Source organism: Protopterus annectens, chromosome 7.part0 (assembly GCF_019279795.1).
Source record: "Protopterus annectens isolate FY-2018-M chromosome 7.part0, PAN1.0, whole genome shotgun sequence".
Classification (NCBI taxonomy): domain Eukaryota; kingdom Metazoa; phylum Chordata; order Ceratodontiformes; family Protopteridae; genus Protopterus; species Protopterus annectens.
The window spans coordinates 867,890,819-867,908,559 of record NC_056739.1 but is presented as its reverse complement, the minus strand read 5'-3'; the positions used below and the strand labels follow the sequence as shown (position 1 = coordinate 867,908,559).

The 17,741-nt window shown below is 37.4% G+C and overlaps 1 protein-coding gene across 15 annotated transcripts in view; it reads left to right on the top strand.

Moving 5' to 3' along the window:
* The window catches only part of CADPS (calcium dependent secretion activator), a 2,296,269-nt gene that overhangs the window by 948,057 nt on the left and 1,330,471 nt on the right, over window positions 1–17,741 (top strand). For all 15 annotated transcript variants that reach the window (XM_044077436.1, XM_044077434.1, XM_044077437.1 and 12 more), the window contains exon 5: window positions 12,778–13,014. In XM_044077436.1, coding sequence (XP_043933371.1) covers window positions 12,778–13,014 — 237 coding nt within the window. The remainder of the gene's footprint in view (window positions 1–12,777; window positions 13,015–17,741) is intronic.

Here is a 17,741-nt window from a genome sequence, read left to right as displayed (position 1 = left end):
TTGGTAATCCTGGATAAAGCAGATTATATTCAGAAAATGGTTAACATCTTGGAGAGTCCAGCTTATATTACGGCTTCCATTAACGAGATGAATAAGGCTTATTCCAGGAACAGGGGATACTTCCGTGATCTATTTTTGGCAGGAAAAATTGATAATGATACCTACCAATATATAGATATAACTACACCAAGGACCCCTGTTATCTTCGGAATTCCGAAGATCCATAAAGATCTTAACAACCCACCCATGAGAGCACTCATAGATGCTAGATCATCTATGACTTACCCATGTGCATGCCTTGTAGACAAAATTTTGTCTAAGTACATAAAAACAATTCCACACATCTGTAAAGACTCCTGGGCCTTCCTTTCCGACATCAATAGACTTCAGATAGATCCAAGGTGGAACTTTCTTACTATAGATGTAGTAGATATGTACACATCTATACCCCACTTGGAAGCCACTGAGTGGATAGGGAACTTGTTGAAGGACCTAGGAGCCCTTGAAAATGAGATTGATATAGTAACGGAGTTGTTAGACATTATATTAACATCTAATTTTTTCACTTTTGATAAAAAATACTTTTTGCAAACACAAGGCATAGCCATGGGTTCACCATGTGGTCCATCAGTAGCTAACACATTCGTAGCATACTGGGAGAAAAAATTCATTTTTGAACACTCTATGTACATTAACCAGGTAGTCTACTATACCAGATTCCTGGACGACATCTTTATGATTTTCAAGGGGTCAGAACAGGATGCGGAGGAACTAGTTACATACATGAACAATACAACTGCATTCTTTAGATTCACACACAAGTTTTCCACATCTAGTATAGATTATTTAGATGTCAAATTAGACAAGCATCCGGAAGATGGGTTTTTAAACTCTTCAATACACAGAAAAATTACTTATTGTAATTCATTTCTTCACTACTCTAGCCAACATCCATACAAACAAAAATGTTCTATTATTAAAGGACAGTTGATTAGAGCTGTGAAGATGTGTACCACTGAAGAGAGTTTCAACAGTGAATGTCAGCACCTCTACGATATGTTTAAAAACAGAGACTACCCTGAAGGGCTCATTAATGAGTTGATAGTGGAAGTGAAGAACAAGCGAGAGAATGGGTTTTACACACCACTGTTAAAAATTCAGATTAGAGAAGATAGTGAGGTGCCCGTACATGTCCCTGAAGCAGGAAACACGGACTTGCGACCCTCTCCAACACCAATTTGTGATGAAGCAGTTAATTACTCTTGTAGCTTCATCACAACATACAGTATGGATTTTATGAAAATAAATTCCATCATTCAAAAAAATTGGTCCTTTATCTCTAGTAATAGATTATTACTAGAAAAGTTAGGAACAAAACCCCTTATTGTATACAGGAAAGGGAAGAATTTAAAAACTCTGCTTGAAAGCAATGCAAACGATGACTCCTTTACCAGACAAAAGGGTACATTTACCTGTGGACGGTGTAATTGGTGTAGTTGTGTGAAAACAGGTAGCTCATTTTTCATCAATGGTAGAAAGTACAACATTGGACATAGGATAAATTGTGAAACTAGGTCTATTGTCTACCTTGCTACCTGTGATAGTTGTCCGGCGTACTATGTTGGTAAAACCGACCGAAAATTTAGGGAGAGGATTTACCAGCATATGTACGCAGTAAGAAAGCACAACATCGAAAATGCTCTAGCTAAGCATGTTGACCAACAAATTGGACACAAATTTTATTTCACAGCTATAGATCACATTCCACAGAACAGTAGAGGAGGGCCTACATCCATTAGACTGGAAACCAGGGAATTGGAATGGCAAATTAAATTAAATGCATTCAATTTCCCTGGTTTAAATGAGAATTGCAATATTTCTTGTTTGTTGAAACTGAAAAGTTACCTCAGAAAATGAAATTAGTGGGTATGGCTTACAGTGGAATGGTTTTTGATATCATTTGTTTATTTTAAGACATCTATTGAACCACAGTAAGGTGACCTTGAAAAGGTGGGTACACGAATGGGCTATGTATACCTACCACAAATTATGTCCCACCACTTTTGGTACATAATATATTATATTATTTTATATATTTTTTATACCTAGTCCTCCATTGGATTGACTATTTAAGGAAGTGTATATAAACATAACACAATTTTTAGGGGGGCAATAAGATACGGTTACTATTAGATGGTTACATTGGTCCATTACATACTGTTTGGACCACCACATATATTACTTTATTAAGTACTATGGAATATAGTTGGAGTAATGAATATGTGGGTGGGAATGCTTAATGTAAAAAAACCCCTTAGTAACAGGAACCAGGTTACGGGACTTATGTATTTAAAACCTAAAAGGTATTTTTTAAGCCCTTGGCTTATTGTTTTATAAGTTAGGAATGCCTGTATGATATGTATTTAGGCAATAGTTAGAGAGTAGTTCACTATTTTTACTTCATGTTAGTCTGGGTCTTGAAGGTTTTCCTTCCTCTTTGATATATACACAAAAAACGGATGTTTTTTAAAAAATGTTTTTTAAAAAAGTGGTTTTGAAAATGGATCCTTTTAAAATGTTCCTTTAAAGGAACGATTTATATTTGTTGTTTAAACAGTACATATTGGTCATGATTCCTTTAAGCGCTATAGTGAAATCAGCTGTAAGTTTAGGAAGTGACGTATGTACGTTTTGCTAGCACAGTGCATAAATAGTTTTGAGATTTTAAATGGAAAAATGTGTTTCTCTGAGGAAGCCATTCGAGTTCGATTGGCGAAAACGCTGTATTTGGTTTCATAAATAAATTACTTTTGCGTTTAGAACAATTTACGCTTGCCGTGCATTTGTGGAATTGGAGCCGTGTTCTTGGTACTATTTTTATTTTACTGTTCAGCTAATATTTCTATTTTAATTGGAAGATCAGGTATACCTGTACATTCAGCTTGGCAGGTCTGAGATTCCTGTAAAGTCATTGGTATAAAGTATATCCTTGTAGAGACAGTGCTAAAAATCAGAAGTGCTTGTGCAGGCAGCAGAGGAGGTTACACATGCCTTTGCAGGTTCTGATGGAGGGTGCATGTATCTTAGCACCAAAAGTCAGGTATACCTGTATGGTCTGCATTAGACATCAGGTGTGCCTCTACAGTTAGTGAAGGTGTTAAAGCAATGCCATTCAGTGGTATAGAGAGAGTAAAGCCTGACTATGGCCAGGTGAACAGGGTTTGATTAGTAGCTTGGGTGCATGATGATGTAGATGGGGGGATTGGCATGCCTATCCTAGGAGGGTGGGTGAGGATCAGCCTTGGTGGAGGCTGACAATGTGTTTCTTTGATTGTTAAGCAGGTCACCTATAGATATAAAGATAGATAGTGTGTGTGTATGTGGGGGGGGGGGGGGTATGAGCAACATGATATGGGTGATGATACTTGTATCATCCTGGTGATGCACACTTAAGGAAAGTACCATCCTGCAGCCTACAGATTTGGTGTTTGCTATTCTGCTTTTGGCTCACATAGCTAGGGGAAAGGGTGGTGGTCTTAGAGGCCATTCTATCCCCAGAGTGGAGAGTCAAGTAGGATTCAACCACCCTTCCTGGACTCTAAGGAAGAATGAATGGGATCATAGAGAATTGGCAATGGCATCAGCAAATGGAGAAATGTAAGCAGGTGGGGCAAAATTGTGATAAAACATAAAAAGAAAGAGTTGAAACTCATTACACGCAAGTGCCCGTTTCATGACTTTCCCTGAACTCCCACTTCATTGATACCTAAAACTGGTCATATTTGTTTTTTTAATATTCATTTTACCTAAGTCTTGTGTTCCAAACTGAGACCCATATGTTCATGACCAGCCAGTTGTGGGTGGAGAAATAAATAAACTTGGATGAAAACATTCTACTGTGACATAGGTTCATAGGTAGGTACTAGGCTATTGGCCCTAGGGCCTATATAAGCTTAGCCAAAAAGGTACCCTGGCTTTTGCCACCCAAGAAAATTATTTTTATGTGCCACTGTCAAGCAGAGCCACAGAATTGATCCCCGGGGTGAATTTCCTATTTCCCATCCAATCAACAAGATTTTTCTTCAAGAGTGCTAATGAGGAGCTTTGTTTGATATAGATAGGTAGTTTGTTCCAGAGTATTGGAAGTCTCTGGGACAGGCATCTATCCCTCCAGCATGTTCTGTTTATTGTGGTGACAAGGTTCAGGTCCCTAGAGCATGTAGCTCGGAGGATTGGGATTTCTTTAAGTGGAGCATGTCCAACAGCTCTGGGTTTGACATAGCTTTGTATATTAGACAGAGATCACCTCTGAGTAGGCGATATGCGACAGAGTAAAGTTGGAGATTTTTGAGACGGTCTGCATAGGACATCTGTTTGAGGCCTGTAATCCTCTTTGTGAGGTATTTCTGCTGTCTTTACAGTTTTAGATGTCTTGTCAGGTACATACCAAAAGGGGCGTTGCACTCTATAATGGGTCTAATGAGAGACGAGTAGAGGGGAACAATGACCTCTTTTTTCCTGGATGAGAAACCTTTTGGGATGAGGTGTGCCACTTATAAGGATTTTCTGAGTACTGTGGCAATGTGATTATCAAAGGAGAAGCTACTGTCCACCTGTGTCCCAAGGTCTCTTATCACACTTACGGTGTTAAGTTTACTACCACGTATGCGGTAGTTCATGGGTATTTTATGCCATTGAGCTTGAGACCATGGCTTTGACACCAGGCATCTGACTAAGTGAGGCCCTTTTGTAGGATATTCACATCGTTAGGAGTTTTGATTATGGCTCCTAGTTTGCAGTCATCTGCGAACTTCGTTAGCCAAAGACCATCTGTGTTAGCCTGTACTTCAGAGAAGTAGATACCAAACAAGAGAGGACCCAGTACTGAACCCTGTGGTACTCCAATTGTCACTGGTCTGAAGTCAGATTTTGAGTCTGCTACTTTCACAGTGTGGGTTCTGTCAGTGAACCAGTTGGCAACCCGTCTTGTGACATAGGGATTTATACCTAGTTTAGTGAGTTTATCTATAATTCCAGAGTGGGGTATGGTGTCGAAAGCCTTGGTAAGATCTAGATTGGCTGTGTGAACAACCTTACCCTCGTCTACGGCTTTGGTGATTGCTTCAAAGAAGTCTATCAGGTTTAGGAGACATGATCTGCCTTTTACAAACCCGAACTGGGTGGGGTCCAGTGTTTGCAGATAACCAATGCCTCTGTTTATAAATTCCATGATGATACTTTCCATGGCCTTGCAGCCCAGGCTCGTCAGGCTAATGGGGCGGTAGTTCCCAGGGTACATGGTGGCTCCCCCTTTGTGGAGTGGGATAACCGTTGCTGTGCACCATTCAGTGGGCATAAAGCCTGATGTGAGGCTATGATTGAACATGGTACTTAGGTGGGGTGTCAGTTTGCTCTGTAGTTCATGTAGAACGCAGCCTGGGATGTTCTCAGGTCCCATGGATGCTGTGTTCTTCGCTTTGGAGAATATGGTTTTTACCTGTGCAGCCATGATTACAGAAACTCTGCATTCTTCTGGTATAGAAATAGGCCCTTTAAAGGGTAAGAGGGGGGTAATGTTAGCACTGAATTTATCTGCTAGGATGTTGGCAATATCAGTTGGTTCTGTATATTTAGTGCCATTGTGCTGTAACTCAGAGCAGATCTGAGTGTTGTCATTGAGATTATTGACATAGCTGTAGAATGCTTTGTGGTTGTCTTTAGAGTCAGTGGCAATTTTGTTTTCATAACCAGCTTTGGAAAATTTTATGAGGGATCTCAGCTTCTTACTGAGGCTGATCAGGGAGTTCCTCCAATCATGGGATTTTACTCTTTTTTGCAACAGTTTCTTTCTTCTGTTGTAGAGTTTGTTTATGGCAGAGGGCCAACAGATTGGCTTCATTTTTTTGGAGGATAGCATCTTAGTTCTGTTAGGGATAGCACGATCCATGCACTTGTGTAAGTGCTTATAAAGTGCAATTGTGTAGGATTCAGCAGTCGTACCTCTATTGCCTGTCTACATGGGTGTCGTGAAGTTTGCCACTTCTGCCTTAAAAAGCGTGAAGTTGGCTTTGGAGAAATTTTGTATGGTAACTTCCCTAATGGGGGGTGGGGATGGGATGTGGATGTCTAGGGTGATTAGCTTGTGGTCAGATCTGACCAATGAGAAATTGACCTTTGGTGTGGAACACCGGTCATCCATGTTGGTAATGACCAGGTCTAGGATATTGCTGCCCCTGGTGGGGATGTGGATAAGTTGATCCAAGGCATTGGATTTTATGAATTCCAGAAAACGTTGAGTGAAACAGTTGGTACATGAGTAGTTTTCCCAGTTAATGGTGGGGTAGTTAAAATCACCCATTATTAGGGTGTTGGGTTGTACCCTAATATTTTCCAGTGCATCTAGAAATAAGAAGTGGGAATCCTGGGGCATGGTGGAGGATCTGTAGCAAGCTACAATCTGGATTGCAGTCTTGCACAGAGTTAGTTGCACTTGGATAATCTTGGCTGCATTATGCTGAACAACTAGCCTGGAGGTGTGGGTATCCATAATAAATATGGATACACCTCCACCTTTAGTGTTTCTCTCCAGGTTAGGTGGCTGACAGGTGTGGCATGAATTATAGCAGTTCTGAATCTAGTCTATGCTACAGCAAACAAGGCGTACCAATTTCAGAAAGAAACAGTTCAAATAAGCAAGCACAATAAGCCTCTAACCAGAAACTCCCAGCTCATAAAGGCAGAATCTACCCTCTCCTCCCACAAGAGTGCAGACCACACCTTCTTAATGTAAAATAACTGGCCCAAAGCCCAAGTGCTTAAACCAGAACTAATACACTTTTAGAATAACAGACACTAAATGTTCTGAGGCCCAAGTACGTAAACCAAAAGCTTAGAATAACAGTTACAATTTAATCAGGATACTAACAAGCAGTAATAAATGCAGCAGAATAAATGCAATTAAGTACTTTTAAGAAAAGGCAGCAAAAGCAAAATAAAGTAATAAAGTAGGAAGAAACACAAATACAGTAAATGCAGATGAATAAAGTGCAATTTTTTATATATATAACTATGGAAAATGAGCAAACTGATGTAAACAAATTACCCAATTAACCAGTATAAAGCTCAAAACTGAGCTCTGTTCCAGCAGTCTTTAATCATATGAGTTCTAACTGCACACTCCTGCCACTAGGGTGCAGGGGAACCTTCTCCAAAAAAGATGGCCTGGATCAGTGCTCAAGTTATACAAACAAAGCTAGATTCAGCAGGCCTGAATCTAGGCTATGCTACAGCAAACAAGGCGCACCAATTTCAAAAGAAACAGTTCAAATAAACAGGCACAATAAGCCTTTAACCAGAAATTCCCAGCTCAGAAGGGCAGAATCTAGCCTATCCTCCCACAACAGTGCTTACCACAAACCTTCTTAATGTAAAATAACTGGCCTGAAGCCCAAGTGCTTAAACCAGAAATAATACACTTTTAGAATAACAGACACTGAGCCTTCAATCAGCAATTCCCAACTTAGAAAGATGTAAGCTACCTGTCCTGCCACAACAGTGCAGACCACAAACATTCTTAATGTAAAACAACTGGTCTGAAGCCCAAGTGCTTAAACCAAAAGACTTAGAATAACAGTTACAGTTTAATCAGGCTACTACCAAGCAGTAATAAATGCAGCAGAATAAGTACAATTGAGTACTTTCAAGAAGAGGCAAAAGCAAAATAATGTAATAAAGTAGGAAGACACACAAATACAGTAAGAGCAGATGAATAAAATGCATTTTTTTTCCTGTATTAGGTAGAATGAGCTAATGAGACTAGACTGGGAGGAGTGTCACAGATCAAATATACCGCAGAGGTGGGCAATTGCAAAACCACCAAGTATAACAAGAAGATACCAATAGGGAGGAACAGTGAGAAACACACAAAATTTGTTAGACCACTATCTAACACAGCAGGAATAAGGGTGGGAGAAAAAACAGCAATTTCAGCAAAAAATATACTTATCACTTTGTATTTCGAATTGTTTCAGTAGCACTTTCAGTCAGAACACAAGGAGTTTAAAGCAATAAATGAATAAATAGGACATGCAGTCAAAATATATACAGACAATGGAACTTGTGATTAGCAGACACAACTCCTGTTTCTTACCACTTAGCTGTGTCATGGTGGTAGCAAAAGGGAGAACTTGTTCTGTTATAATATAAGCAGGGGCTGCGGGCAGAGTGAACATGGGGATACCACAGGCTGCTAGATGCTCTGGTCATTGAGAAATTCTAGATTGATGACAAAGGCTGCTGAAGATTTACTCGTAAATATCACTTTAGCATGTGATGAATGATAGCCACTGTTGTCAACTTAGATCTAGGATAAAATTAGATGGGATCTGTAAAGTATGGAATGTTGCTGTGGGATATGGAAAGGTGCCATATTAGATATGGAACTGGGAAAAATTGGATTTGTAAAATATCAAACACGTATTTGGGATAGGGATACCTCTAAAATTCAAAACAAAAATGCAAATCTTGTTTATTGGAGAATGTCCCTTAATGCCCAATGCAGATTTTGGATAGAAAAGAAGAGTTTGTACAACATATGGGATAGGAATGGAAAAATCCATGAGAATAGAATAAACAAAGAATAGAATAAAGATTCTAGTTATCTACTGATGTACTATGTTCTTCATCTGTAAATATGTTTGTAATTGTTAATTATGTTAATCAAATTGTTAATCGCTATGTAAATCCAATGTAACTACTGTCTGTATATTTTAACTGTGGAGCTTTTCTCCTCGGGCCTCTACTGAAAATGGACCTACATCTGGTCGGACACTCCCAGTCAACAAATGTAAATAAATAAATAAATACATAAATAAAATACAAAGCACAGATATGAGACTGGGGTGTATCATGTCTAAAATGGTATATTATTGCTTGGTAAGTATTTACTGATTTCAAATACTCTAAGTGGATTGGATTTAGCCAGAAATATTAGTTATAAAAGAATGGTTTAGCATATATACTGAGTATAATAAAAATCAATACCAAAAGTTTAGTTTTTCCAACCACTGTATAGTGGCAAACGATATCCATGTAAAGTATACACGTGCATAGTATTTCTGCCATAATTAGGTCTAGATATGAACTTCAGTAAACATTTCATTTGAATAACTTTTTACTTCTGTGTTACGTTTTCCAGAAATATGGAAGCCTATGGTCAGATAGTCTTAAGCAGTATGCATGCTGAATTGTATCTCTGTTGTCTGGAGAGAAGCAGGGAAATGTAGGTTAGAAAAGTTGTGTTAAAAACATGCACATGTTACATTTCAGTGGACAGTTTCTTCAGTCTGGTTTAATTTCTTCTGTGGATTGCTGCTATGGTAATTCCAGCAAAAGCAGCATAGTGCCATACTGATGGGCTTTTAAAAGAAAAAAAAATGTTTTCATGTGGGGCATTCTGTCTGGGTGTCTTGAAAATAATTACAAAAGCATTCATATCTGGCATTGTGAAACTTATCATTGTTCTTTGGACAAGCATGGCAGCATTGTTCAAGTAGGTGCCCACAACTTCTGAGCCACTGCTAGTGACCATCATGGCAAAAGCCTCCCCACCCCCATTATGTACATACACTGTTGGCTTTTATTTAATTAAATTGCATGTAAAATGATAAGGCATGAAAAAATATTGACAAGAATTGCATCTTATCTGAATTGACCAATGTATGGTTTCAAGTAATCACATGCCAGCAACTACTAAATAAATAACTCTTATTACTGGACTGTTTTCTAGACATTTCAGACACTACAGTTGGAAAACTGATATCTTAATTTATTGTTTCTGCATAAAGTGATGCTAGCAAGAGACAGTGTCAGACAAATGGAAACTTCTGCTAACTTACCGTTAAGGCTACATTAACATGAAAACTTCTGAACTTGAGTACAGGATGTTTACCTGAATTTACACATTTTCTTTTTCACTGATCTGTCCACGACAATGAAATCAGAAACTTAAATTTTAATTCCGGCAGTGTGTGCATCATACATTAACACTGCTGAAACACAGCTCTGCAGCGTGCTTCCTACTACTGCTAGTTTTCTTGCCAAAATTATCATTTTTCTCTGCAAGCATAAGTCATTCCTGTTTAGCAAAGACAAATATGTATCTTAAGATCTGTAGCAGACTCGCTCAGGTTTGAGCAATTGCACTAGGCTAGGTAAACAGAGATCAGTGCACTTTTCTTCGTATGTTATTTCTGGGTCCTAATTCAAACAGGAGGTTTCATCATCTAGGTTAAAAAATGATTAAATAAATGAAAACGAGTATGTGCCGATACTGAATTTTGGTCTGACTTGGAGCTGAACTGAAGCAGTAGTGATTAAGTATGTTTGGTGAAGAAAATGGTGGATTTTCAATGCCTGTCTTTAGTGTGCAGCATAGTTAATACAATACACGAGCAGAGCTGTGAGAACTGGATCAGTGCAGATAAACATATTGTCCTTCCACCCATGAACCTCTTGTATGTAACATTTTGTCTTAAGTTGTGCTTGTCTGCTGCTTTCTACATTCTCATTTTATTGATCACATAGGTTTCACCAGTTCTACTGCAGTTCATCTCCATGAAAATCAACATTTGCGAATCAGGAATGCTTACTTTGCTTTTATTTTAATGCGGCAAATCCCTGCTTATCTGGTTTAGCCAATCAGAATCTAGCCCACAACACTCCAAGTTGGTACTGCATGCTTAGTCAATTCTATCAGGCAACCATCAGTGGTGAGTGATTGTTTATTATGTCCACCTGCATCCATGCTTAGTTACAGTATGAAATAAAGGCCCTTCATGCAAGTGGCATTCTTGTCCTAGATAATCATTTGACAGAATCATGTCAGCAGACGGTTATCAAGTTATGAGATGTTCATTAGGCTGTGAAAAATGAAAATAAAAAAAAGGTTGGAACTATGATAATTTTCATGGACATCTTGACAATATTTGACCTCAATGTGCATTATTAGAGGAGGTCGCTGTATCATTCCTATGTGAGTTATGCCAATGTGTATTTCTCCTTCAGTCAGGAGAAGATGCCATCATTTTCAACCTTAAAGCACACTTTGGACATCATCCTTTCATGGCTTTGGACAAGTCAGTTGTAGATTAACCCTTCAAGGATGAAAGGTAGGGACTTGTGTGACTTAAAGTCTGTCCCCTGTGTTTATTTCTGGAAGAAACAGACAGGAAATAGAGTCTAGACTGTGAAACATTTGAAAAAGCTGGGGTAACTAGTTCAACTTAACAGACCACAGTAAAGTCAAAGATAAAAAGAATCAATATGTTTTCATATAGCAACATTGATAGGATTAAGTAATTTTCACTTCACATTGATTTGTCCACAATAGTCCCAGCAGTGGTCCCTTCATATCTTGCCTTCAGAAGTTTCCTATGTCTGATGGTAGAAAATGACAAACATGACTATATTTAGCTTTTGCAGAATTCCACAGATATGTTGTTCATGGGTTCAGATCAATATAGTCGCCTCATGCAAGGACTTTAAAGTGCAGATTGGACAGGCTGTTAATATTGTTATACTGAGCCCTTCATGACATGGGTCTGTTTTATATGAAAGAATCGTTTATCTCTATCAGTCATGTTGGCAGCTTTGCTCATCTGTAACAGACCTACTACTATTCTCATCCTGTGATATCTGTCCAATGATACTTATGATATTGGGTCCCACTTTTTTGGAATTCACTACCTTGACATATTTGGTACTGGACCATGGTGTGGTCCTTTAAATGCACTTAAAATTATACTTGATAATTAAAGTATATCCATGCAATCTTCATCATTTTTAATACTGGTTTGCTTCATGTTCTGCCAAAGACTGATTTGTTTGCTGCTTTTAAGTATAACACATGTAGTGTTATACATATGATCAATAAATTGAGTTGAAGTAAGTTGCATGTGTGATAATAATATGATTTTAAATAAGCCTGCAATCACATTTGCAAAATGACTTTACCTGTGTTACATTTAAGCTAAATTTTGCAACGACTGTCTGCCTGTTCTTAACCAGTAAAGTTATAAATAATGGAAAATGGATGCTAAATTTTATTTATGCACAATAAATCTTTGAAAGAAATAATGAGAGTTGTCCTTTAGTAAAAATGAAGCTGTGCTTAAAAATTCTGTGTCACATACCATTGGTTAGTAATATTTCTTCAACACCCAACAGAGCTTTGAGAGGAGCTTGGTACGGCTCGGTACTCCTCCTTTTACTTTCTTTTTTCTTATTTAAATAAATGCAGTTTTATTTTCATTTTATTTGTTTGTTTGTTTGCTTGCTTATTTATTTTGCGAGAACTGTAGACCGCTTTAGTCATAAAATACTGGAAAAAGTCTTATTGCATTGTCTAAAAAGTTCTTTTTTCCATTTGTGTTTCCTTACATGAGGGGAAAATTTTATAGATGGGGCTGAAAATAAATGGAAAAGAAGAGAAACCTTGGATCGATGTAAGAGAAAGAGAAGTGTTATTCAAGTTCTTATTGTCATATAAATTCTAACTTGAGTAAAAATGAAGAATTTCACAACGTAGAGGACAATTATTGGCCGAGCTGATAAGGCAGGCTTTTCATTTGCTGTTATTTATAGTTACATATTTCAAATGTTTTGTTTAATATTTGCATTTGTGAAGTATGATTGTCATTAATTTAAATGGTGATGACAATAAGTCAAATTGATTTTCTGTACATTGTTTCTGAAATGTATCATGTTTATTTGTTATAGGAACGCAAATTTCCAAAGTTTGTGTCAAAGGAGATGGAGAACATGTACATAGAAGAGCTGAAGTCATCTGTAAATTTGCTGATGGCTAACTTGGAGAGCATGCCAGTGTCTAAAGGTGGATCTGAGTTCAAACTTCAGAAGCTGAAACGTGGCCACAATACTTCTATCATTGACATGGGAGAGGAAAATGAAAACCAGCTGTCCAAATCAGATGTTGTCCTGGCTTTTAACCTCGAGGTAAATAATTATTTCCATTTGCATTGCTTTAGAAACCACATGATACTAATGAGTGGTGGTATTGCTGTGCTATACAACTGCAGATAAGAACCACTGAATGCTTGAAGATAATTTGTTTTCCTGCCCATATTTCTATTTATTTTAAGCATTTCTTCCTATTTAACCAATGGCTTGATTTGTCTTTTCTCTCACTAAAACTACTTTCTGTCTATCTTGTAGATTGTAACATTGTGTTATGATGGGTCATATGTAATGTTGGATTTACTTGTAATCAATATTATTTGTCAGAAAGAGCAAAAGTCATTTGTGTACATGCTGCTGACTGTCAAAAAATGTTGCATTAGTCATAGACCAGATTAAGGTACCAGTATTATACAAAAAACTTGATTTAAAAATATTTCCATATTGGACATAATTAAAATATTGTGCACAGTGTAGCAGGCTTTGAACACCACAGTCTGTTGTGATTCATAAACATAATAACATAATGGGGCAAGAAATAGTATTCGGTCTTTTGCTATTTTGCAGACATTGTACTATATGTAGAGTAGATATGCATATTTACCCTCCCAAAATATATGCAGCCATAAAAAATACATGCATCAAAGTGCTAGCTGGTCCCAGCAGAGAGAAACCATCTCATGCTGTCTGAAGCCACTGCATGGCAATTCATATCCATTGATAATATGTTAATTTGCTGACAGAGCTATATAACAGGTTGTTATTCTTAAAATAAAAAAAAAAAAAAAAAGAAAAGCTTCATTGTGTATTAGGAAACCTTACTGGCAATAGTGTCCCCTGTAATGCAAGCAAACATGCTAACACAGCTAAGCAGATTCATCCAACTTTCAGTACTCAAAACATTTTTTTCAAAGTCTAACTTGTGAATAAGATTGACAAGTTTGCTACCAATGCCACTCATAGATCCCATCATTGTCTAGCCCTCAAGCAACTGAACTGACTTGAGTTTCCACATCTCCTCCTTCTCAACCAACTCACAATAGCTCACAAGCTCTACTACCTTCCTGACAAAACCCCTGCCCTTCAGCATCTAATCCACCCCTATACCACCTCCAGAACCTTAAGATCCAATAATCAGAACCACATAACTGTCATTAAACACAAAAATGAGGCTGGCAAATCTCTCTTTGCCTGCTACATTGCCAGAACCTGGAACTCACTCCCACATCACTTAACTTCTACCACCTCCACTTCCCAATTTAAAAAACTACTCAGAACCCACTACATAAAAAACTGACTTTGCTCATGTCACCCTCCAGGTTAAGCCATACAAGTGCACTATAGCTATGACTACTAACAACAAAACAGTGTATCTCTGACAAAATAGTGTCTCTCTACCTCTCCTTCTCTGCTAGTACACCCAATGATTAATCCCCCATAATGCTGTGCTCTGAAGAAAAGAAATGATCTTTCAGATATTCACAATTGTATATTCTATAATGTATTGACTCACCTTTAGATATTTTAACAATTATTAAGTTCTGCTATGTATGTTCAACTCTATTAATTTCATGTGTGATGTGATGCTTTCTTCTTATCTTGCCATATTGTATCCTTCGTATTATACAGTACTGGAGCTTTTCTCCCTAGGCCTCTGCTGAAAATGGACCTGTCTCCAGTTGGACTTTCTCGGTAAACAAATGTAAAATAAATAAATAAAAAAAAGTTCTGGTCCAGATGCACACATAAGCAACAAGCTGACATGAGTTCCTCATGATGGGAGTTTGCACAGCTTCAGGTCTCCTCATTACCATAAAATGTTATGGACCATCAGCCTGCTGTTTTATCTAGGTACTGAGAGCGTTGTATGAGTCACTCACACACAAAATGGTGGACTACATCATAGTAGTGACAGACCTTACTGGGGTATTGTATGTGGTGCTATCACACATTGCAAACTGTGGGGTGCCTAGTACACAATGGTATACCTGTATCGCTTTCACATCATCCAGGAACACAGTATGGCAGTTGTACACTAGTGCCCACTACCCAGAGTTATATTCATGAATAGGAGTATTGGGAACCAGCATATAAGAAATACTGTAAAAGATGCCTGTATGCATCTATGCACTCTGAATACTCATACCCAACCCAGACTGTAGTCAAGTCAGTTGGCTGTAGGCAGTGGGCTCTATAGTCATTGTAGTATTAGTGGGATTCATGAAAGATTCATAAAACATAAGTAGGCTAACAGCAGACTGCACACACACACACACACACACACACACACACACACACACACACACACACACACACACACACACACACAGACACACTCGCGCGTGCAAACAGAGATAGATAATGCACAGACACATAGATAATGCACAGAACACTCCAGATAGCTTCCTGACAACATATTTAGATACTCTGTTTAATGCAAGTATTATAATGTTTCAAAAGAGACCTTAATAGATGTATTGCTAAAACATTTGTTGGTGCTTGAGGTAATTTTAAAGGCAATTGACTGTACAACTGCAGTAATATTTTGCATGTAGTGTGTATGTATGTTTATAACAAGAACTGACACTGCTGGAGTATAACCGCTGCCTGCTGATAATGATAATGCACCACACTGTTATGAGGTACTGAAAACATACTATCTGAAGCACAGCGTTAGAGCGGCCCTTGTTAATCTGGATGTCTGAACAGCACTGATTAAAGAAGACCAGTTTTCAGTAAGTAAGCCATATCTCACCAATCTCAAAGCCTCTTTATCATATCCTTTAAACCCCTTAGTGGGAACCATCCACATTCTACAGCCTAATCAGTAATATATTCTAGGGCACCCCAACCATCTCTTTGAAAAAGAACTTCCTGTTCTTATCTTCTCACCACATTTTCATTCTTTCCTTCTTAGTTCTGTCCTTTCATATTCAGGTTAAAACATATTATCTCTGACATGATCCATCTGTTCCTTTTTTATTCAATTTATGCAGAGTACCTGTATTTACTTATTTATTTTAAGGTAAGCAGACTGGACTGATGGGCCCATTTAAACGTATGACCTTGTTGTAAAACTGAAGTAGTAACGTCCGTTGCTGTAGTGCTATAGTTTTATCTAACTATGACAGTATGATCACAGTACACTGACAGTTCAAAACAAACTTTGGAACAAAACGGTACACAATTTTGTATTTAATAAACAACAAACCTTCTGTAGGCAGAGAGTTGGAGTTCACACTGAAATTTGGTTGCCAAAGGATTCTGTCTTTTGACAGATGCATATGTATGATTCATAAAGTCATTGTTAAAATGAGATGTTATTGCTGATGATTTCAGTAGACTTGCTTTCCATAGTTTAGACTCCTAGTAGGGCTATGCTTCTGTGAAGCTTTCTAATAAATAATTTGAAATGAGAATAGTAAAGAGATTGGTATCTGATAATCAAAAGCATTGATTACGTTTTTAATTTTAAGACAGGAACCTTATGATAGCATTAGTGAAGATTTTATTTTAAAAAGGAAGATGATAAACTGACTTTAGTGTGACCAATAAGGAGTTACTTATAAAATATATCACTATCAGTACACTGGGAACAGGCTTATTCCTCTGTTAAACCCATAAATATTAGAGTTCCATGGGGACCTCTACTGGGGCCATTATTACTTAATATATTTATTAATGCCCCTAGCAAGGGTGATGCAACAATTGTGTGTGCAGCAAAATCACTCCGCTAACTCCACCACAAAACTCGGCACATTTTCATAATATTGATTCTAACTGCAGAACTCTTAACCAATGGTTAATATAAAACAAAACCTAAATACATTCTATTCCGCTCAAAATTACAGCTATATAATATGACTGATTTTAGGATTACTTCATTAAGAATGCAATCGCAGATATTGTACCTCATTATAAATTTCTAGGAGTTATAATTGACCATCATATCAATTATATCATATCCAAACACATAAAATAACTCTCAAAACCCCTATACAGAACACATTTGTACTTACTGAACATGTACATCCTTTTACTGTCAGAAGACTCCTACTTCTTCCTACCCTCCTGTAATCCTCATAAGTGTTTGCAAACCTGAAAAAGTCCCAAATAATAAACTTTGACAAACATATAACAAGATAGCTAAATCTGCAGCAAAATTGTCAAACAAAACACTTAATCATATAGCCTCTGATAAACTAAAATGTTCAGACCTGCAGGATATCGTAACATACAATTAAAAAAATATTCATAACAAGGGCATGACCAACATGACTAATTGAGAGCAGCAACTGGTGAAGCTCTGTGACTGAAAACTTTTTTCTGACAGAAAATGTAATAAAAAATTAAAATTTGGAGATACTTTTTCTTCAAAAACTGTAATTTATCTGTTAGAATTCCAACTGCTTGGTTAAGAGAGCAGATATTTCAACATGAGTCACTCAAGAATTGATACTCAGGATTCTTGTGTTAAAAAAGACATCTGTCAATACTAACTAGTATGCAGAATGTATTGCTAAAAAAAAAAAAAAAAACTGGATATCAAGTTAGAAAGTTTCAAAGAGGAGACCAGAAAGAGGATGGAACATTTTGAAATTCTTATGAAATGAAAAGGTGTGCAAATCAGCATCATGGAAAATACTTTGAATGATCATGAAGGAAGAATATCTGAAGGTAAGTCTCCGACTGAATTTCTTTTAAAACAAAATAACTGGCTCATAGAAAGATCTCGATGATTTTGAAAATAGACTGAAATGAAATAA